The sequence below is a fragment of the Chanodichthys erythropterus genome, chromosome 18 (genome assembly GCF_024489055.1).
Source record: "Chanodichthys erythropterus isolate Z2021 chromosome 18, ASM2448905v1, whole genome shotgun sequence".
NCBI classification, from domain to species: Eukaryota; Metazoa; Chordata; class Actinopteri; order Cypriniformes; family Xenocyprididae; genus Chanodichthys; species Chanodichthys erythropterus.
The window spans coordinates 16,880,745-16,905,201 of record NC_090238.1 but is presented as its reverse complement, the minus strand read 5'-3'; the positions used below and the strand labels follow the sequence as shown (position 1 = coordinate 16,905,201).

Sequence of the window (24,457 nt, the reverse complement as noted above, 5' to 3'; positions counted from 1 at the left end):
TCCCCTCTTGTTTTCAAAACAGTTTAAAGGTTATGAGTTTCTGGAGTTTTGGATATGGAATTTGGTCCTATTCTTGCCTGATATATGTTTCCAGCTGCTGAAGAGTTTGTGGTGAGCTTTGATGTATTTTTCTCTATAGGTGAAAGATCTGGACTGCAGGCAGGCCAATTCAGCACCCGGACTCTTCTAAGATGAAGCCATGCTGTTGTAATGGCTGCAGTATGTGGTTTTTCATTTTCCTGCTGAAATAAACAAGGCCTTCCCTGAAATAGACGTCATCTGGAGGGGAGCATATGTTGATCTAAAACCTTTATTTACCTTTCAGCATTCATAGTGCCTTCCAAATCATGCAAGCTGCCCATACCGTATACACATATGCACTGAACTGAACGCTGATGACACGCTAGAAGATCTCCCTCCTCTTTAGCCCGGAAGACAGTGTCTGTGATTTCCAACAAGAATGTCAAATTTGGACTCGTCTGACCATCGAACACTTTTCCACTTTGAAACACTCCATTTTAAATTAGCCTTGGCCCACAGGACTCGAATGCACTTCTGGGCCATGTTAACATATGGCTTCATTTTTGCATGATAAAGCTTTAGTTGGCATCTGCAGATGGCACAGCGGATTGTGCTTACCGACAGTGGTTTCTGGAAGTATTCCTGGGCCCATTTAGTAATGTCATTGACACAATCATGCCGATGAGTGATGCAGTATCGTCTGAGGGCCCGAAGACCACAGGCATCCAATAAAGGTCTTTGGCCTTGTCCCTTACGCACAGAGATTTCTCCAGTTTCTCTGAATCTTTTGATGATGTTATGCACTGAAGATAATGAGATTTGCAAAGCCTTTGCAATATGACATTGAGGAACATTGTTTTTAAAGTATTCCATAATCTTTTTACGCACTCTTTCACAGCTCTGCCCATCTTTACTTCTGAGAGACTCTGCCTCTCTAAGACATCCCTTTTTTAGCTAATCATGTTACAGACCTGATATCAATTTACATAATTTGTTGCTAGATGTTCTCCCAGCTGAATCTTTTCAAAATTTCTTGCCTTTTCAGCCATTTGTTGTCCCCGTACAAACGTTTTTGAGACTTGTAGCAGGCATCAAATTTGAAATGAGCTTATGAAATGACTTTAGTGGATCAAAGTGTAAAATTTCTCTGTTTAAACATTTGTTATATTATCTATTTTCTATTGTTAATTAAATATTGGCTCATGTGATTTGAAAGTCTTTTAGTTTTCATTTTATTCAAATTTAAAAAACGTCCCAACATTTCCGGAATTCGTGTTGTAAATAGAAAAAATAATGGAAGAACAACTAAAACGTAATTCAGGGGTTCTGTTATCACAACTTAAATAAATGCATGGTTGCATAAATTAGAAGTTAAAAATTATAATTTATTGTTTTAATTAAATCTTGCAAACATTATTTTGTTGAGTTCTGTTGACATAATAGTGTTAATCATTATATCAAATTAATATCGTCTGTACATTAAAATGAAATTTCTGCGTTAATTGGCTTTTTTTTTTTTTTTTTTTTAAATGAGGTTGTAGTAACTTAATGAAATTGTCTTTGGAAATTGGGCAATGGATTTCTAGTTCCCTGCATGCTTTGCATAGGTCTGGATAAGGAGAGTAAATGTTGAAATTACGTGTTAATTACGGGTTACCATTGTGCTGAAGAGTAGATACATAACCACTACATTGACTCTATAAGCAATGAATGCGCTAATGCCAGTGACAAGTAATATCTTACTTGTTCATTATACGTTAAATAAGTTATGCTAGCATGTGCATGCTATGATAGCTGTTGACTTGAACAGAAATAGATAAAATTAGGCCTAATTGGTTGCAAGGCTACAACTTTGGTAGTTGGAACAACTTTTTTTTTTAATAATCAATTTAAAAATCTGTGTTTAAGCTACAAATTATTAAGTTCTTCTAACTCAATGTAGCTTGTTGGTTGAATGTAAATTCAGTAAAAGTTGTCATAATAAAAAAAAATATATGCAAACTGTTGTGCTTTTTTTTTTTTGAGCCAACACATTATTTTTTAGAGTGCGCATAAAGTTACTGAAACAACATGAGAGAGATAGAGAGAGAGAGAGAGAGAGAGAGAGAGAGAGAGAGAGAGAGAGAGAGAGAGAAGAGAGAGAGAGAGAGAGAGAGAGAGAGAGAGAGAGAGAGAGAGTAAAGGCATGGTCACATTCACTGTTATTTCATGGAATTTCATGGTCGAAACAGAGTGAATTCAATAGAAATTTGTGCGATTTTGCTTGATGATGAAAGATTTTGCATAGGGTTCAAGTTGATTACACAAACTCGCCAAGACCGTTGACCAACAGAAAGCTACATGGTTTGAAAGTGACTTCTGTGTGAGCTGTGCTTTGTGCATCACTACACAATTGACAATAGACTGCAATTTGTTTTTTTGTTTTTTTTGCACAAAAAAGACCTTAACCTTAAAAGAAAAGAAATAAAAATGAAAAACAGAGATTGATCTTTCTTTTCAATGTGAGGGAACCTGTTAACTAAATGGAAGACAGGTTGTTTTTGTATAAAGCCGTCTGCTGAAGAAACCAACCAACTGAATCTGACCACGATGATTCATTCTCGTCTATCCCCTATAATTCTGCCTGTTGGCCTTTGTATTTTTTCTCATCATCTCGGCCGCTCTCCCTCACTGTAGTAGACAAACCCCCAACACACCCACATCCGTAAGGTCTCTCGTCTCGGCAAGGGGGATGCGATCGCCTTGTATTAACATACTTAGGCACGGGGGCGGCAGAGCCATTACCTAGCAACAGAGCCAGCTGTGATTGGCTGGTTCCATCAGACGTTAAAGGGGGTTTGGTTGGGGCTGAAATAGAAGGTTATTTTCTGCCCGTGTCATCTCTGTTCGTCACATCAGAATGACATGCTAAGGGGCTCCTCCCCCCAAAGCCCTGCCCCACTGACGGAAAGGGCAACAGACCGAAACGTCTCCCAGCAGCACCACGTCAAAAAGAGTGCAGCACTCATGAAAATATGTTACATCACATGTAGTCTTCACTATGTCAGATGAAATTTAGAGCAAATGCTTGCAGCAGACAAACTAAGTGACACCGAGGAATCTCATTACATTTTTTGTTACCGTGATAGTCATTTATGATGCCAAATTTGAGCAGAATAATTGATATCTATGGGATATATACGGTAAATGCCATTTTAAACCTAAAGTGGTCCACTTTTATTCTGTTAAACTGGTGTTAATGTACACTAAGTTGGGGAATTCTGAAGGGGCTTACTTTGCAAATATGACTGGATAACTGTACATGTCCTGTTTATTACACACATTCATACCAAATGAATGGACATTTCTTTATTCTGCAGAAAACAAAAGATTTTTTTTGAAGAATGCTAGGATCTAAAGAACACAAAAAGAAAAAGAAAAAAGAAACAGCATGAATAAATGATGGCAGAATTTTCCTTTTTTGGGTGAACTATGTATTATGTTAAAATGTTGTGATTTTTTTTTTAATTGTTTGCCTGTGAAAACAGAAAAAAAAAGTTTGGGGTCAGTAAAAAATGTTTTTTGGGGACATGTTTTTTGAATGTTTTTGAAATAAGTCTCTTCTGATCACCAAGGCTGCATTTATTTGGTCAAAAATACAGTAAAAACAGTAATGTGAAATATTATTATTTAGAATTCTTTTTCTTTGAATATACAATTTATACCTATCATGATGTGAAAGCTGGATTTTCAGCATAATTACTCCAGTCTTCAGTGTCACATGATCCTTAAGAAATCATTCTAATATGCTGATTTAGCGCTCAAGAAACATATCTTATTATCAATGCTGTAAACGGTTGTGCTGCTTAATATTTTTTGTGGAAACTACGATGAGCAAAGTATAAAAGAACAGTATTTTTTTTTAAATCGACATTTCTGTAACATTATTAATGTCATGTTTGATCAATTTAATGTGCCCTCAATGAATATAAAAGTATTAACTTCCTAAAACCTTTGAATAGTAGTGTATAAAACATGTGACTGCAGAAGGCCAATCAGAATAGATCATTCTAGACAGCCATCTAATATGATATAACTTTGCCCGTTTAAACGTGCAAAGCCATGGGCTGCATTCCAATTTGCATAGTTTTACTATGACCTAAAATGTGAAGAGCAAATACAGATAAAGTGGGACAGTTCAATTCCTAAACTAGAATGAAATGACCTTGATGAAGCCATTGGGATCATATTTTAAAAACAACACCAATGACAAGCTATCAGAATGTGTCCTATTCACCTATATTTACCCTACATTCCCATCAATAGGAAAGTGAATACATAGCTTTAGAAGGATAGTTCACCGAAAAAAAACACAAAAAACTTCTGCAGAACACAAATCAAGTCAATGGGTGATATTCAAAATATCTTTTGATTCCTGCAGAAGAAAGTAAGTCATACAGGTTTGAAAAGACATGAGGGTGAGTAAATGTCCGAATTTTCATTAATGGGTGAACTGTTCCTTTAAGTATGCATTAAGACTATACACCAGTATTAGATTGAACTACAACATCATAAAATTCTTTATACCACAGTTTCCGTTAAAACACACTGTGTCTGCATTACTCATTATTATATAACTTTTAGATTCAAACATTTAACAACTGCTCTTAAAATTTTGATGTACCGCTCAATAAATTATGTGCTACTGAAACCAAGGATGTACATAAAAAAAACAAATAAAAAAAAAAACAGTACACTATCTAGGCACCTCTATTGACATGGGGCGCACTAATCAACATTTTGCATACTACTTAGTCTGGCTCGCATGCAAATTCGGGATGCAGCTATGAGTGTGCAAGGCGAATGGCTTCAGTTGGGGTGGAATAAAAAACGGGCAGTTGATATACGTATATTAAACAAAGACATTAGCATACGGCAGGAAATACAAAGCCCTTTAAAAAGGAACAAATTAAATTTTAACATCCACCACAAGTACCCTGGTGTACGAGTCGGCTCCTTGGACCTACTTCCTGCAGAACTGGAGCGTTTCGCTCAATTATGCGGCTGGTGTACAACCGTAAGAGCAGCGACAGCTGCAGCAGAGGGAGTGAGTGACGTATGATTAATATCCAGAGCCATGGACAGTAAATGTAAGAAAAACAAGCCGCAAGTGCAAATGGAGAGTGCACTTCATAAATATGCACTACACCCTGGTATAAATCTGACAGCGTGAAGGAAATACAGCGGGGACCTGAGAGACCGAAGCGATCCATGGAGGCTGAGAGAGGAGCTCGGTGAGCTGGGGTTTCATTAATCACCGTGAAGGAACAGGGAGTTTGGGCGGCACTGCTCTCCTCTACTGCTCTCCTCTATATCTGTGCCAGGACTGGCGGCTGCCATTAGCAAACAGGCTGCAATACATTAGATTCGCTGTCTGGCGTGGTCAGCGCAGGTAATGAGTTTTAAAAGTGGGCCTTCTGAGCATTTGCAGTGGAAGTCAACACAATACACTCTTAAAAATAAAGATTCTTTCTTCATCAATGGCTCCATGAAGAACGTTTAACATCCATAGAATCTTTCCAAGGTTCTTTAAAGTGCTAAACGTTTTTCAGATTATTAAAAGGTTCTTTACACCAAGAAAAAAAAAAGGTTCTTTTAAGAACTGTTCACTGAAAGGTTCTTTGGGGAACCAAGTATGGTACTTCTATTGCATCTTTGGAGCACTTATTTTTTAAGAGTGTACTTCCATAATATGATGCATTAACAAGTAAAAGATTCAAAGATATTGGCTCAAAATGAAAGTTGTTGTGAAGGCAATGAAATAAAACATAAAAGTGGCGACAAATCTTGCACAGTTAGACCAGGAATGAGTATTATTAAAGTAAATACAATCAATTTTGATTTAATGTTGACTTTGGTGCTATTTAAGGAGGTGAACTTGAAGGGAACTGTTTTGTTCATGTGAACCAATAATCAATAAAGAGGCGGCTTGGTGCAGGCTGTGTGTTTCAGAGATATGTAGGAAATATTGATGCAACGTGACTTCTTTTGACGCTGATTTAGATGAAGTAAAAAGGGATGAGATAGTACAGTCAATAAGCTATTCAACAGCTCAAAACAAGTAGAATGCAATTACCAACGAACAAAAAACCCAAATCCATGAAGCAGCCTGCAATACCACATACTAACCAGCAGGAGTCCTCCTGACTATAGTGGATCCAGCAAAAGTGTGTGAATGAGCAAATCACAACCTTTAAAAAGACGACGCAGGCGTTCAAGGGTGTGAATGAAGCCCTATGATTTAAAACTGCACTAGCTATGACTCATCCTCACTCTGAACTCCCTCAGTGGATATTACATATATCTGATTATCGTGCAGACAACATGGGAAAACGAGGTTGATTTAGCCACTGGCTAAGATTCAGTAATGGGTTTTAAATTTGGGAAAAGCAGGGCAATGTTTTCTGGGAAGCTGTAAAATGCTGAGGACACAAAGTGGAAAAAGGAAAGCTGGAAAGAAGTAGTGTACTCTTTGGCCAACATTTCAGCAAGATTTCAAACTTGAACAAAAAATGTACCATGGAATGTGAATAAGTGCAACCAAACCGCCAGAATTCACCCCCGGCTAGTGGGATGTCGGACTCCTGGAGCGGCTCTGGTTCTGATTACCAGAAATGTGAACGGGTCGGACAGATGAAACAAAAGAAGTTTGGCTCCAGAACAAAAACAAAATCGTGATGAGAAGCGAGATATATGATGGATAGCAGAGAGATGGCCAAAACCAGTGAGAAAACAAGAGTTAGAGATGGACGCTGACCATAAATTTCAGTCAGATAGCTGTAAAATATACACATAAAATGTTCACTTAACAAAATCGAGCGCATAATTTTTCATCACACCTGCGGTGCTGCTGAAATAATTGACGTGGAAATAACAACAGCTGTTTTATAAAACTTTTTGAAATTTGGAAGAAAATGTTATTTTGCAGCGGTTACTGGCAAAACTCTAGTCTTAAGTCTAAAGGCCCATTTACACCAAGAAAGATTACTATAACGATAGCTATATCAGTGTCCACACCAATGCACAATATTGTTCTGTTTATGCTAAGCATGTGCGCCACACTGCAGTTTTGTCGTCTGTTGCTTTAAATGCTCAAGCTCTTTAAAGAAGGATAGATTCTGATTGGCTGTCATTGTTTTTATCATTCATCAGCTGGGAAAAGTCTTTCTGAAAGTGATTCAAACAATATTGTTTCCCTGTGCCAGTTGTGGTGTGGTGTGCTAATATTCTTTTATATTAAGAACGATTTTTAAAACTATATCTTTATCGTCCTTGGTGTAAACAGGCCTTAGAGAGCCTCTGACAGTCTATATATGCTTTTTTCACCTATTTAAGTAATAGCAAACACTGCAAAAAAATATTTTAATTTTTATAGAAACAATGTGAAAAAGCTACAGTAGAAACCTGTTAATGTGCAAGTTACCATAAACAGTGAAACACTGTAAATGTTTATCACATTATATGCAATTTCACTTTAAAACTGTAAATGTATTGTTTTCGCAAGTAAAAATGAAGAATAACATAAAATCAGTGAAAAACAATAATAATAAAAAAAGACATTCCCAGAAGTGAAACTAAGTGATATTAGCACATTTTCTTAGCAATAGATGCTATATACACTAAGTGAAAATAGCAATATATTCCCTTTACACTATACAGAAGTATCAGTTCTTTGCAATAAGTGCAAATAGTTGTTAGATGCTATTTATACTTATAAATAGTGGCAGATACTATTTGCACCTCAGTATTGTTGTACATTTACAGGATGCAGTAATTAAATAGAGTGCAAATTACTACATTTATTAAAATGATTAAATGGATGCCGCCTTATTGGGACAGTAAAGCCCTCCCTGCACCTACCCCAACCCCTACCCCTAACCCTACCCAAAAAATACTTTATTATTAAACACTCATTAGGCTATTTATTTTCCACTATTCAAATATTTTCTTCATTTTTATAGAGAATAAATGCCTTACCGATCTGATATGTGATGGGAAAAGGGAGATTCGGCAAAAGGCGGATTCGAACTCAGGTCGAACGCGTCAAAAGCTACTTCCAAACGTCATACTCCCTATGGCCTACGCCACTGCAAGCGTTGAACGGAGCGCGTCTTTTTTAATCTTTTGTGGCCTAACCAGACATTGATGGGCAGGGTTAGTGTAAATAATCTTTGCCAACAAGATACTCCGTTTATATAAATCATTTTGTTTCTTCTTATTTTTATTGTTTTGCGTGTCATTTAGAAAATGAAACACATTTACTGCATCATTTTTGTGTCATGTGTTACCCTGGTGGTGATTTGTTTTAGGTTGTTAAGTGAGCTTGATATATCAACATTATATTCATTTATCAAATATATAGTAATAAGTTGTATACAGGCACTAATATGCCATCCTATAATACTAGAAACACTGTCACCACAATGAATTTCTGGCAACCACAGCTGCCGTTTTTTTCCCCCGTAAATCTAACAGGATATTTTTCACAGTGCACCTCTCCGCCAAATACCACATGATTTCAGGAATCATTCATGTCTGTAGCACAAACGGTGGAGGACAAATTGAAGTGCATTACTTGCAGTTAAGTACTAAAATACTGACAAATGCAATTCTAAACTTCTACTGCAGCTCTCCACATGCAAAAATGCCCCAAAATCTCTTCTACACTGCAGGAAACTGTATGTTTCCCTGGACCGCATGGCATTCAGAAGAGCTCTGAGAGGAGGAAAAGAAAATAGGATATCTGGAGACTAAAAAGACCTAGACTTTACAACCAACCACCGTCACCCCAGGTCTGCTTCTCCATGGTAACAGGCATCTTCTCTCGCCCCCCTCTTTTAGCGGGGCTCTCCAGATTGGCACGCAACAGTTCATGACAGACACAGCAGCTGATAGCTGGTCGAGCCTTCTCGCCGTCGAGGAGGTGGGGAGAGTCACCGTGTCTGCTGATTAGTAATCAGAACACAGACTCGCTCTGAATCCTGGGGGTTGAAAACTGAATTATACATTGCCACTGCCAATCAGACCATGCACTCCTTCATTGGCATTCTATTTAAAGAACAGACTCCATCTCCTAATCACACTGAAGACATGAAGAGCCACACAATCTAATGCAATGCCAGACTACAGTGCACCACACACGGCATTTGCGGGAAATGTCAGAGACGGTGCCAATCACGGTTCGGTAATATTACTCCACTAAAGGTAGCATACGAAAATGGTGCAAAGCTAAGGCAAGGATCATTGTTACTAGTTCTTGGGGTTAAGGAGTTGAGCAAACCTATTACATTTTGGAGCTTAACTCATCTGTACAAAATGAATAAACCAACAAACAACAACACATCCACACAACATTAATCAATGGTAAAATTAAAGGTTTAGTAAGTACATCCAAAAATTAAACTTCTGTCACTAATTACTCAGCCTCATGTCATTCAAAACCTTTACCTTCGTTTATCTTTGAAACACAAATTAAGATATTTCAGATCCCTGCGTAATAACATTGCGCCCGCTGCACTCATGGTACGGCAGCAAAGTTCCTTGATTATTACGCCGGAATGAGAGTATAGTTCCTAGCCATATCGGCCTAGAAAATCGTAACTTTTCATTTTCTGTCGGCCTTAGTACAAGATGTAACTACAGAAGAGTCAAGTTTGAAATAGGAAAAATATTGAAACTCTTTGGTCATTTTTGAGCGAGATGCTAACGGTCTAATCAGATTCAATGAACAATGCTAAGCTATGCTTAAAGTGGAGATCGGCTGAATGGATTCGAAAACGGTAAAACTCAACTGTTTAACTCTAGGGGAGTTGGAAAATTAGCCTATTTTCAAAAAAAGTGGAGTGTTTCTTTAAAATTGCTTTTCAATATATGAAAAATTGATTCCTGAGCACAAAATCAGCATATTAGAATGATGTAATATTAAATGTAAAATGTATTTTTGATCTAATAAATGCAGCCTTGATGTATAATATTTATATATATATATATATATATATATATATATATATATATATATATATATATATATATATATATATATATATATATATATATATATATATATATATATATATATATATATATATATATATATATATATATCCTTTACTAAAAAATAATGGGGCTTGTATTGAAGTGTTTGCCAAGAGACTCAGGGCCTGCGAAAAAAAAAAAAAAAAAAAATCACAAAAGGAGAGTTTGTCAATGACATTCTTTCATTCTTTAGTCGAATTTCAATAGGATTCCTGAGTTCTACCATTTCAAGATTGGCGTGGACAGCATCACAGCCAAGCCCGAAATAAACCATCTGCGAAAACAATTTACACATATTTTTTCCCCTTACTTATTTCAAGTCTGGAAGTGTGAAGGGAAGTCTGGTTCAGCTGTTGACATTCCTCTAACACTCTGTAATGAAGCACCATCACGGGTCTCTTTCACGCAACAGATGGGCTACATGTTGGGGGGGGGTTGGGGTGTACGGGGGGGGTGTCACACTCAGCCCAGGTGACAGGAGGAAGGTGATCGCGGCTGTACCCATCCGAAACACCTCTGTTTGCAGGGGGCATTTGTGGCGGTTGGGCTGCAGAACAGTCAAAGTCTATATTAACCAATCGGCAGCCAGGAACTGAGGTCATTGAGCACAGCGCACGGCAGGCGGCAGCTGGATACGCTGCGAAAATGTTCAGTCAACAAGAGGTGGGAAGACGGAGTGAAATAAAATACAGGGAAAAACGAACAGGGAAGTACAGACACACAGTACATGACTTCAGCTGTTGAGATGAGGAAAATTAAATATTAATGTTATTTCAGAAAATAACTGCTGGTTTTGCATTCCGACATATAGGCGGAAGGGAAAAAAGACTATTATTTTGGGGGAAATCAATCTTTATGCAAAACATATTTAATACATCTAAGAACAATTTTCAGATACAAGATAATGAAAATTATGCAAAGATCCAAACACATAATACAAAAAAGAAAAAAAAATCTATAATCTAAAATGGTAGCATAATTTCTGATAACTTGCCCATTGAACTGATCATGCATGCCCATTGGATGATCAACCAAACAGAAAAACAGAAAAGGTCAAAGTCAGCTCAATTCAACCCTAGTATTTACTACAGAACAAATATCAACATGCTCACAAAATCATTTGAAACAAATGAGCTGCTTTCATACAGTACCATACACGGTTTATTGATTCTAGAAAAGGCTAAATCTATCTCATAAATAAAGGATGTATTTGTTGACATGATTGTAACAAACAGCAGAGGAGGCCTCGGCTGATCAATCTTACTCATTTCCTAATGAAAGCAGATGATACCACTCCAGGTGTGATGATGGGCTGGGGTTGTTTTGACACAGAGGAACACCTGATTAGATTTAATCAGTAGGCCTGGAATAATGCCTGAGTGATGGGAAAGGTAAAGACCCACAGACAAATAAATGACATCACCTTTAAAGAGCCCTCCAATTAGACCCTTCAGTGGGCAAACCACACCCATTGTCCTTTCTCGCAGCTGCGATAGATGACAACCTTTGGTTTCACCACAAGGTCGTTTGGAAGGTTTTCATTACATGGGAGTTTCGCTGCTATTAATACTGATGGTTTTGGTCCAGTGAGATCATCTGTGTTTCTTGGTACATGATCAAGGCAACAGACAGACAGATACTAATGCAGACACAGAATCCTGATCCCTTAACAGCTCAGTGAAAGCATGCGCTTTCAAATTTAGGACAAGACAAGGTTAAGTAACTGAGAAAAAAGGGCAAACGAGACAACAGAACACGCACTCAAAACAAAAGTCTTTAGAAAGAGTCAGAGTAATTGAACGTAAAAGTGAAAAATCTGTTATCAATGCATTATCCTATAAATATCCTATAAAAATAAATAAAAAAGAGATCAAAAGGAATTTTATTCAAAAGGAATATATATTATATATATTTATTATATTAGATAGACAGATATGGTGCTAAACAAATTTATCAGACCACCACCCAATGTAAGGTTTGTCACAGCTAAACTAATAAACTAACAGCATTGCTGATTACCAAAATCATTTTTTATGTTTCTGTAATGGTCAATCCACACCAGTATGTGTAAGCTATTCAGTCACAGTAGTGTTTCTAATGCTAAAATATAATTACTGTTGGGATTTAATGGCTTCAAAGATAGATTGCACAAAAGTTTAATCAAAAGCAAGTCTTTGGGAACAACTAGAAACTATCTGGAAGTCAATAACACAGTCTGTGGAAAAGTATATAAAAAAATGCCATCAACAATGCAAGATGTTATACATATATATATATATATATATATATATAATGTGTGTGTTTCAGTTTGTTATTTGCCTAATAAATGACAATAAAAGTTTCAGTTGACAAATATTTGGATTGAACATTGTTATGTTTTATCATATTGCTGATGTAAAAAAAAAAAATCACTATAATGTTCAGCCTCAAGAGGCTTACTGCTTTAATAAACAACAGCGCACTTAAAAGTGAACAGTATACAGCTATCCGAGTACAGTGGATGGTGACCAGATTGTAGAACGAGAGAGAATGTGTGTGAATGTGTGAGGGGGGGGAAGGGGCCCCGATGGAAGATGGATGACAGAACAAGCCGCTGACTGAACTCGCTGTACTGTGAAAGCCTAAGAAACCCGAGACCTCTCTGTGTTAGCAGAGCTCCAGTCTAAAATGGCTGCCAGTCGTGTAAACAACCCAGAGAATGAAAGGGGGCTACATTTCTCCAGTGAGCCGGCCAAGAGCCGCACAGCCCGTGAGTTACAAGTTAACCCTTTCCTTCCAACCAGCCAGCCTGTCTGCAAACTAAAAACAAAGGAAGTGATGCTTCGTACTCAGTGTTTTGTGGGAAAATGAGATGATTATCAAAGAATGTGTGTCATTCCATGCACTACAGCTGTTTAAATGTATAAAACCTAATCAAAAAGCACATGAAAGGTCCAAAAATTGCACTTCGGCAGGTATTCAGCGGGTTCTCAGTTTAAGACTTTAGATCAATCAAGTGAAACCATCCTTGAACAATCCAGCCTGCGAGCTTTTCAAGACAGACAGAGTCTCCATGGTGCCCTATAGGCCATTTTCATGTGCTCAGAAACAATCCCCTGCCCCCAAACTAAGCCCCCCACCCCACTACTTCTCCGGCGGGAATCTACAGGAAGCTGTAACAGGCCCTGGTCCTCAAGGAGGGACTGGCCTTGAAATGCAAATTGGAATTCCATCCGAAAATTGATGTCCTTTACTAGCTAATGAAAAACATCTGAAACGCTGCCAAAACGGACCCCTTTTTACAACCCACATGCCATTAGTCAAGGGTAGACCAGAGCTGCGTCTGTTCCGAGAGGCGTATGTTCTTATATAAGGCACGGATAAAAATAGAGACCTTTAAAAAGATGTTTACTTAATAACAGATTCACAAAAGTGAGCTGCAAAATCAAAACCGATACTGAGAGATGACAGATATCGCATTAAATCATATTAACAATAACATGCCATTCCCAAATGACTGAAAAAGGATTTACTGTCTAGTTTCTCTGCGGTAGAAAAGAAAAAGAGCCGCCAAAAAATAAACTAAACGAGAGAGTAGGAGTGAAAAGCAGGAGAAAAATCAATTCCCCCTCTGCGCCTTTAATATCTGCAGAAAGAGGGGGAAGCACACGCCCGCTGTAGCCCGCAGCTTATTTGCGAGGCAGGAATGGAATGTCTGAGATTGCATACATTATGTGCCAAAGAGGCCCTGGGCTATGGAAGATAGTGCTGACATCACCGTCTATAAATGGTTGTGCTTGGAGGCACAGTGAATGAAAACAAAATGGGAATAACCCTTTTGCACATAACCCCCCCTCTCCCTTCTCCGTTGGTGCTAAATAACAAGCACAATCGCAGAGAGTTAAATGCCATATCGCAGTCAGGGATGCACTGATGCGGTGGGGGGAAAATATGAGGTTGAATGGTTAAAATAGTTTTGCATATACCAGTTTAATTTAAGCCATTTGCAGGCTGATTTCCCCATTGTGCCGCTTTTAAAACATTATTTTGTTTGTTTGCAGCATTGACGTGACCAATGGAATGGGTCAGGAAACCTGCATGAAAACAATATATATATATATTTTATGCAATACAAGTAAATAGTAAAACGTTAGCAGCACAGAAAAATAACCAGTATGAACCAGTATGAACAGACTACTGTACATATGGGAGCAGAATGGCAATCGATATTTAAAGTTGCGACGAAATGAACATTTTCTTCAGCTATTGTAATCTACATCAGAGTATAATGGATTATCAATAAAGAAAAAAAGCATGACCGGAATCTGGTTCTATCCACCGGTTGTTGATTGTATTTTGAGATTTTACGCCCAATGTAATTGCATTGTTATTCATTCCAATGACAAGAAAATAATGTAACCATATCAGCAAGAAAACTACTGTAATTGTAAAAATGTCAATTAAACAAAAGACATTGCTGAAAACACATGGGCGCAGACAGCCAAATGCCGGCACACGCAGGGTTAACGCTGAACCTCTCCACGCATTCCTGAATAAATGATGTTTTGAACAAGGCTGTTACCATGGGCAACTGTGCACGATGGCACTGCAGCGTAACCTTTGGAGTGGCTGTATTTTTATCCACTGGAAACTTCTCCCTTGAAGGGGGAGAGATAGAAAGAGAGAGAGAGAAATGTGTGTGTTATGGGGATGAAGGGAATTGGAGGAGGGGAAGAAGCCGCTGGCTTCCTTAGCTAGAGAAGGGAGGACAGACTGCAGTGATTTTACAATATGACCAAAAACAAATGTTCCGAAACAGACAAGCTACCACGTTAGAGATTAATATTACTTTTGAGATGTTGGCAGCAACACAAATATAACGCATATATCCAACATACAACAGATTGTAAAGAGGCTCAAATACATACATTCTTTTTAACCACACACACACACACACACAAAAAAAAAAAGTAGCACAAAGGCAGTGATTGGATTTGCGCTCGTCTTGATATCATTACAGAATATCTCTATCCTTAAATGGCCACTCAAAGTAATTGCATGATTTCTTAAGCAAAGGGTCTTCTCCACATCTTCCAGATGTCAGTGTCTCAAAGCATTCCATGAAAAGGTGCAGAATTTAACACACACACTCAAGACACCAAAGAAGCATGTGTAGTAAACAGGAAGTGAGACCCCCGCCTTCTGTAATGGGTGGGGTTGGTGTATCTGTTTATTTTTTCTTTGTATGTGCACTGAAACTTAAAACCTAGGTGATTATGGAGACAGCCAAGGGCACCTCAAACCCAAGTCAGTTTTAGCATGACAATAGAAGCCCACTCCATCCTGAACCAGACACCACACCTTTGATTCCTCACAGACAGAGCAGCAGCGACAATATCACTGCAATGCACCACAAAGCACAGCTAAACTCTTTAGAAGGATTATGGATGTATTATACAAAACTGCACTAAATTGCCTCGCTAATCTATTGTGCTGTCATTGTCTTTTGAATATGTAAATATTTTGGCATCTTAATTCATATGCATGATTCAACGAGGGGAAAAACACATTCAGTTTTAACTGTGCATCAGAATATAGTTACAAACCCTCGTTAGTCTGCTCAAAACCTTTAAATATCTTATATTTTTTTGTTTTTAAACAAATATTTACAGATGCGGTGCAATATATACACACGTTTATGTATTTATATGCACAAGAATGTATTTAACATGCTGATTAACAAAAATGTGTTGCACATTCCCTTTATAGAAACAAAATCTTGCTAAGTGCAGAAGCATTCTAGTTCCCGCTTAAATTATTCTGATCTACAGGATGTGCACCACAGGCCTCCACAGAATTCAACCACAGAGCCCACTTCAGTAAAATAGCTTGGCATGTGCATTGTTCTCTGACCTTAACGTCCCCCGTGTTATTTGGTCTGGATGCTCTTGCATGGCCGGCTGCCATGAATGAATTGTGCCACCTTCTATTTGTCTGTGAAAGAGCATTAGTTTGAGTCATGGCAACAGCCAAGCACCAACTGTTTTCCCTCGCTCCCGCAGCCAATGCAAGTGTACGACTGACAAGTCACATGACCAACCAGCTGAATTCTAAATGAGGAATACATCCCCAGGGCCATCTCAGGCATGTGCAAGCATTTTCCCTCTCCAGCTTTTCTGCCCGCAACAAAATACTCTGACACACGGAGAGAGAGAACAGCTAACAAGTCCTAAACTGAGGCGTAACAGATTAAGACACGGTGTGCTAAGAGCAGGGTAATCGTGTGCTATTTTAACGCCTTCTGCATATGCAGTAAAACAGTTTTTATTGTGCGCTATTAACAGAACTTGTTGCTAAGGGAGTAAAAAAAAACTAAACAAGCACTTCACCTACCCCATGTGACACCCATCAGGGAGTGCTTAATGGATGCTTCATGCCCTGTGGCTGCATCAAATATTTGACTTTTAGGTCAGAGTAGCAAGACTACATCTGTCTGGAGCAAAAACAGTGACATGAATGCAAAAGACCTTAACAAAAGCAATGAAAAAGATATGCTTACTACGTTACTCTTAGCAACAGAGAAATGTGCTTAGCTGAGTACTTTTAATTTTTTTAAAGAACTTTTGGATTGATTTTGTTGGTAAAAAAAAAAAAAAAAAAAAAAACAGCATTGCAAAGAGAACGGAAAAAGAATAATTTGGGCCCTTTAGCTTATGAACATCTACAAAATATTGAAAACGAAACATCTGTTTCATTATCAAATAGACGACACTAAAAATCTCCACGTTGCCAAGATGTCTTCTATTATACAGAAAGAAAAAACAAAACAAAAACTAATTTGCCAACTATAATTCATCATAGAACTTTGAAATAAATTAAAATATCAGACATTTCTATCCTGAACAAATTAACACGCCACAAAGAGTTAATATCAATGAATTTATTACAATTTACTCAGCTCCAAGGCACGTTACAAGTCTTCTGTTACTACAGAAATATGTATAAACAAACAGAGCATTTCATTTTTCATTTACAGTATTTTTTGCTCTACTAAAGCGTCCGTGCAACTTTAAAGCAAAAAGAGAATGAAAACACGTAATAAAATATATCTGTATTCTCAGACCACGGGATACAAATTAAAAACTGCTGTTTTTAAAGATCATACTAAAAAAACAAAACAAAACAAAAAAAAGGACGGGATCAAGAAACAAAGAATGCCCTCTCTTAGACTCACTTCATTTGTTATACCTACCACAAAAAGTGTATTCATTAATAACATTTTTTTTTTTTTTTTTTTTTTTTTTTGCTTGGGATTGTACATGTAGATGTGGAAAAAAAGTATGAAATTGAATAGAAACGTTAACGTAAATCGTAAAAGTGCCGTAAAAAAGGTTTCCACGCACACATCCTCCTCCTTCGTGGAGGAAAACAAATGTCTCTGTACACTGGACTATTTCTGTTACTTCAATATTCACAACAAGTAGGCTGCGTCTCAAAACCAAGCGTGCTGCACACTTAGCATTTCTGAGCATTTAAAATGCATCTATAACGTTCATAAATGTTGTCTTGGTAGGCAGTTCACTGAGTTTTAAGACACAACCTTAAATATACTCGTTTCACTTGTCTGTTTCTGATGCAGGAAGCATATATATTTATATTTAAGGGTCTCTTTCTTTCTTTACTTTGACATCCCCAGCTAAAATGGTCGCTATCTCGCCTTGCATGAAAGCCCAAGGCACGTTTGACCCTACCAGGGGACATTTCTCTCCGCTAGGGCAGTACACCTCTCCTGTGGCCCCCTGCGCTTTGATGCTTTCCCGGGAACACGGGAAGCAGAATTTGTGGTTGGGAACTGACGGGCACTGGACGAAGTGTGTGTCTTCTAAACGTTCGTGGCAGATAGTACAACACAAGGGTCCGTTATTGGCCATGGGTGAGTCTGGAATGTTCTGAGGGTGCACCTGATCCATGCCCTGATGTGAACCCGACTGGGAAGGCGTCCCGGTCAGACTGATCTCCCCATTTCGGGAGGCCAAACGCCGCTGTCCGGACACCGAAGCGGGGGAGACCGGGCTGCTACTGTTGTGTCGGGTGGATGTGGTGGAGTGAACGGAGTTGCTGTCCTTTGGTGAGTGTGCGTTACCCAAAGTGTCTGCGACCGACATGAGTGCAGCCATGGGGGACTGTCCGTTTTGTGGGGCTGATTCAGGTGGGGTGGCTCGGCTGGAGTGCACAGACCCCAGGGGCGGAGGTCCACCGTGAGAGGCTGCGAACGAGCCGGACCCCATGGTCAGTTTGAGCGCCTCGCTTTGACTCGCCATCCACTGCTGTCTCTGCTGCTCGCCCTCCGCCGAGTCCGGTTCTGGGGAGGCTTTGCGTTTGCGCACGCCCGTCCTGAGCGCACTGCCCGACGCCACGGCCCGGGGCATGCTGACCAGCGCCGAGGGCAGCAGAGGGCAGCTGGCGTCGATGTACGGCTGGGGCAGCATTTCACCCCCGAGCCCCTCCTTAAAGAAACGCACAGACTCCGGCAGCAAATCGCCCAGGAGCCTCCAGTCACCAGAGCCGTGCTTTTTCTCATATTCCAGGTATTTAAAGCCAGAGGAAAGCCCTCTGCCAAAGTCTTTCATGCAGTCCTGATACATCTGTTTAGCCACACCGGACGCACTGGAAAACACATTACCAGATCCACTGGGATACTCAATGAAGATTTTCAGTTCATAGTCCATGCCAGGCTTGGAAATGGCATCAAAAGCAAACACCCTACCTAGAAGGGAATGATCTTTCTTGAACCTCACATCAAACGGAGTGCAATTGGAAAGTGTGATGAGTGTGTCCCTCACTATCTTAGGTTTGTTTGCCCAATCCTCTGACCTGTTTCTCAAACTTTCACTAAGTTCAGCCAGAGCCTCTGCGTTACGCTGCTTCTCTTTCAGATCTCTCTCTTGGTCCGTGCTGGACACAGAACCGGGTCTTTTACCTTGCTCGGAGAGCGCTAGCGCGGGTCCGATGCTGGTCGTGGCTGGAGGGGCTCGTCCAGACAGGCTGTGCTGCGCTATACTCGCTGCTGACGGTGGGCCGTTCAGGAGGGTCTGCGGGAGGAGGTTCGGAGGCACGCTCATCTGCCCCGACACAGCCACCAGCCCGTGGTTCCGACGCGAGTTAGGGCTCTGTCGGTTCAGCTCGGGGGGTCCGTCGTCTGATTTGGGGAAGCCGTTCGGTCCACCGAGCCCGTTCGGAAGCCTGTGCGCGCCGATGCTGGAATAATCAAAGCGCGATCTCTCGGTTCCGAGCGCGTATCGTTCCAAGCCGGACTGCTGTTGTTGTTGTTGCTGCTGCTGCTGCTGCTGTTTGGATGATCCGTCCACATGATTCATCTGAACCGACTCCTTGGATGACATCCCCGCTTGTGCTTTCACCGCAGGCGGCGGCGCGGGACCCGGGGATCTCCCTTCCTGGAAGCCATGAGCCCGCTTCAGATGGCGCGCGGTCTCGATAACAAACTCGATCCGATCCGCGCCCTCGTAGTTCACGCAACCCCTGCACACGGGTTCCGTAAAATCCCAAATCATCGCCCACGGCATGCGCGGCAGGTCGCATAGATAACACGACTGTCTCCTCGACGAGGAGACCTGCGCCGAAGACATGTTGAGCTGCTCCTCTCGGATCCGTTATACGGTTACTAGGAGGCGAATGCGCCTCTTCTGCTTCTCGGAATGCCACCTGGCTGGGCCAGTGACGTCAACACCACGTTCCGCAGTTCCTTTTTCTGTTACAAATGACAAGCCACTTGTTGCCATGCGAGTGCGCATGCGCTAACCACTCCCTAACAAATCTTCTGAATGGACCGAGAAACGCGCACCGCCAACATTATGGCAAGCCGCTTAAACATATATCCCTAAAACATACTATTGTCCACTTTTATGTTACTAGCACTTTTTAAATGATCATCAAGTAAATCCAATGGTCACTAGCATCTATTCAATGGTTATTCATTATATATCAGTATTTATTTCATTCTAGTCACAATTAAATCTCAATAGTGGCAAGTAACTATTCCATTGATACTGGTAACAGTGCTATTTTTGTGTTTATTAGTATCTTTTTTTAATAAATAAGTACTATTATGTCTAAAATATGTCTCGGAAATAATCACTAGAAACTAATAAATAGTTAATATAGTAAACCTGGAATAGACACCAGCATGCACACTAGACTGTAGTGAATAGCTAATATCTGAACAACAGATTCCATACAAGTAAAAAAACAAAACAAAACAATTGTTATCAGTAAAAAATAGATTAGCTACTTGTTACTGTTGATATAATGACTAGTACCAAAAATATAAGTACTAATATCTAATGAATAAATGTGATAAATACTAGTTTCTAATGAAAAATGTGCTAAATTATTATAAAATGCCCGTTTAACAGATACTCATCACTATTAGAATAAACATTGCAATCTGATGAAAAGTTAGTGAAAATGAAATGGATACTAGTCATTACTGGATTACATTAACATACTAATAACAAAAACAGAAAAAAAACTATTTAGCTAATAAATATACTTTTTTTTTTTTTATATAGTAAAAAAAAATAATGTTCAAGCTGCTTGCCATACCTCATTGGCCAGTTTGCTTTCAGAATATCAGAGCCAGAGTTGTGGGTGGAAAATCTGAGGTATTCATGTTTCTTCCACAGTGTCCGTTCTTAATGCTTCTAAAATGTCCATTAGCTTGATATTCTGTGGTCCTATTAATAACGCAAGATCATGCTGTAAAAATGCTTACACCAGCAAAATGCATGCGTGACTTACAATAAAAATAAGCACAATGTGGCCATACACATAGATATTCTTGGGCATTTGAAATAATATCTGTACCCCATTGTGTAGAAACCTCAAACAAAAACAATGTTTATGTCTATTGTAGACATCTTTAAGTGATTTAATAATTATGATTATAAAGACTCATATTTCCGTTGTTTTGCATGGTAATATCAGTCAGCCTCTGAGTGTTTGTTTACATTAAATGAGGAAGTTTGGCAGCCTCACCCCTAAAGCCCCTTTCCCATAGTCTATTCTTTGCTTAAGAACACACCGTAGACGACGCGCAAAAAAAACAAAACAACTCGCTGTTATACAACAAGACGAGAGGGTGGAAAAACTGAGAGAATGAGAGAAAAAAAAGAAGCAAGGGAGGTCTGAAGGAGAGCAGAAATGGCATTTATTGCAATCCCTGCATTCTGCTGGCACGGAAAGAAGATGTGCTTTATCCTAGCAAAAAAGAAAAAAAAAACATAACTACCAAGTAAGGCAGGATCCAAATTTGAGGATGTGATTTTCTCCCTCGGCTGAAAATTATATATACAATACATCAAGCATTACAAAGCCTGAATTTGGATGTCAAAAGGATAAAATAACCACTACTGATATGGCAAGCAGAATGTCTTCCAGCTTGTAAATCCGGAGACAATTTGTATAGTATCCATGCTTTGTGCTTGTAACTCGGATGGTGTAAATGAGCCTGATGTCTTTCGTTTGTGCCCAAATTAACGACACAAAGAAACAAGTGTTTGTACAAAATAATTTTCTTGGAGTGAGTCACTTGACTTCAAAATGAAATCAGGCTTTACTTCGCAAACAACCGCCCTTGCGCGACACAAGACCATACGTAGAACTCAAATATTTATATTTTGGTGAAAAACACTGCAAATTATGTTGCACAAAAATATTTTATGGGCAAAAAAAAAAATGCAATCCTTTAGCAAGAATGTAAAGTCTAAATTTGCAGTCTGCCTGTAAAGGATATTTCACCCTCCTTCCTTTTTACTGAGGGATGTTTCGCTGTCCCTGTAGTCTTCTCATGAATACAGATCACCCTGAGGCTTGGCACTCACACACACACACACACACACACATACACACACACCCTGTGCAGAACATCACCCACCCACCTACTCTCACACTCACACACACACAGAGCCACATACATGTGCGGACACACACACATTCCGCATGGAAAGTTTTCCACGTTCAGCTTTCCACCAGCTTATCGCAGGGGTTAACTCTCAGCTTCCGCTAAGTGGCTGGCGGGCTGCCAGAGTGAGGGATTCTGGGAAAAGGCAAGTCTTGCCAAGTACAAACTGCCAACATTAAGCAGGCCTGACAGCCTCTCTCCTCCTCCAAACCTGGCAGCCATTCAAAGTGCTCTTTCATTTGAGACGCTGGCGGGCGGCCAGATGCATGCAGATTTACTTTACCTATTCTCAGATGGAGCCGATAGAGACCGCCCCGCAGTTGCCATGGGAACCAGAGGCTGCTCGGAGACTTCCCAGAGCTGCTAGTGTGTGCACATCTTGTGTTGAACACTCGGTAACCTGCAGATGTATGACTTTCTCTCTCCCTCACTTGTTTTTTTTAAAGAAGAGACCTTACTGTTACACAGACATACTGAAAAAATGCAGCTGCTGATCTGCCAAAAAAGTGGTGGTAGTGAAAGCTAATTTACTCTTTTAAAATGTTCTGTTTTCACAAAACCAATTCAACTCAGTGACTGGCTTTCGATCACACCTGGTATAGCCACATTTATTAAAAAGGACACATTTGAAGTATCACCCTACATGTATCTTTTTACTCCTCTGACAAAAAAAAAAAGGACTGTGACAATACCATGATATCTTGACATATACTATGTATTGAATGATTACCATATTTATGTTAGTAACAAACAGATATATTTAGCATAATTAGCCAATAACTTAAGCTATTTTTGGCTCTATGTATGATGAAGAGTTCAGATGCAAAGACATCTAAGTCTGTCTGACATGTTTTCTTTTAAATTTGTACTATTTATCAGGCTTCTATGTTTAGAATCAATACTTTCATTTTAATGACAATGAAAAGGTTATTAGTTAGTTATTGAAATGCATTATTTTCAAAAAAGGCACTTCAGTCAATTCATTGGTTTTTAACAAAACCATGCAAAAAAACCCTGCAAAACCATGTGTGTGTGTTTTTTTTTTTTGCAAAAACCTCTTAAGTCCACCTATTTGGACAACAAGACATAGTAAAACGTTAGTTTTTGTCAGTTTTACAGCAGCACAAGGAACACTGTTGTGTTTACTTGCTACTCGCGAAATGCTGTTATTGCCGCTGTGACAATGGACAAAACATAATAAAAAAATAAAAAAAACGTGGCAATTGAAATCGGCTCATACGCAGACTGTCATTCATCTTAAAACCATATGATTCAATTTGCATCTTCCGACTGGTCCTTCTGTGAACTTAGAGGCTTTTGCTGACAAAGTGAATTGGCGTTTAGCCAATTTCTGAATGAGCTGATGCTGGGATTTAGCGGATTTGAAGCAACAGTATTTGGTGAACGTACTATGTGTGGAGAGCATTCGCTCAATATCATTATCTCATTTTTGACGGAAGTGGCGTTTAGCAGCTTTTGCATCTGAACTCTTCATGTATAACCCACTTATTTTCTATCATACCAAGGCTGCAAATACAGCAAAACAGTAATATTGTGAAATATTATTACAATTTAAAGTATTTCTATTGTTCAAAAGAACAGCATTTATTTGAAATAGAAATCTTGTGTAACATTATAAAAGTCTTTACTGTCACCTTTGCTCAATTTAATGCATCTTTGCTGAATAAAAAGGTGCCCTAGAATTAAAAATTGAATTTACTTTGGCATAGTTGAATAACAAGAGTTCAGTACATGGAAATGACATACAGTGAGTCTCAAACACCATTGTTTCCTCCTTCTTATATAAATCTAATTTGTTTAAAAGACCTCCGGAAAACAGGCGAATCTCAACATAACACAGACTGTTACGTAACAGTCGGGATCATTAATATGTACGCCCCCAATATTTGCATATGCCAGCCCATGTTCAAGCATTAGACAAGGGCAGCCAGTATTAATGTCTGGATCTGTGCACCGCTGAATCAGACTAAGCAAGCAAGGACAACAGCGAAAAATGGCAGATGGAGCAATAATAACTGACATGATCCATGATATCATGATATTTTTAGTGATATTTGTAAATTGTCTTTCTTAAAGGTTTCGTTAGCATGTTGCTAATGTACTGTTAAATGTGGTTAAAGTTACCATCGTTTCTTACTGTATTCACGGAGACAAGACTGACATTATTTTCATTTTTGAAACACTTGCAGTCTGTATAATTCATAAACACAACTTCATTCTTTATAAATCTCTCCAACAGTGTGTAATGTTAGCTTTAGCCATCGAGCACCAAACTCATTCAGAATCAAATGTAAACATCCAAATAAATATTATACTTACGCGATTAGACATGTTGCATGACGAACACTTTGTAAAGGTCCATTGAGGGTTATATTAGCTGTG

At 39.1% G+C, this 24,457-nt stretch overlaps 2 protein-coding genes across 3 annotated transcripts in view; both read right to left on the bottom strand.

Moving 5' to 3' along the window:
* Positions 1-24,457, bottom strand: part of kiaa0586 (KIAA0586 ortholog) — a 152,013-nt gene that overhangs the window by 113,779 nt on the left and 13,777 nt on the right. The window lies entirely within an intron of this gene.
* On the bottom strand, positions 17,034-20,623 carry irf2bpl (interferon regulatory factor 2 binding protein-like). The gene has a single exon (XM_067367073.1). It carries the CDS (start codon positions 19,719-19,721, stop codon positions 17,733-17,735), a length of 1,989 nt encoding a protein of 662 aa, XP_067223174.1. The 5' UTR covers positions 19,722-20,623; the 3' UTR covers positions 17,034-17,732.

What these genes read in the sequence shown, in the direction of transcription:
- irf2bpl (XM_067367073.1), bottom strand. Translation starts at nt 19,721, where the DNA reads ATGTCTTCGGCGCAGGTCTCCTCGTCGAGGAGACAGTCGTGTTATCTA.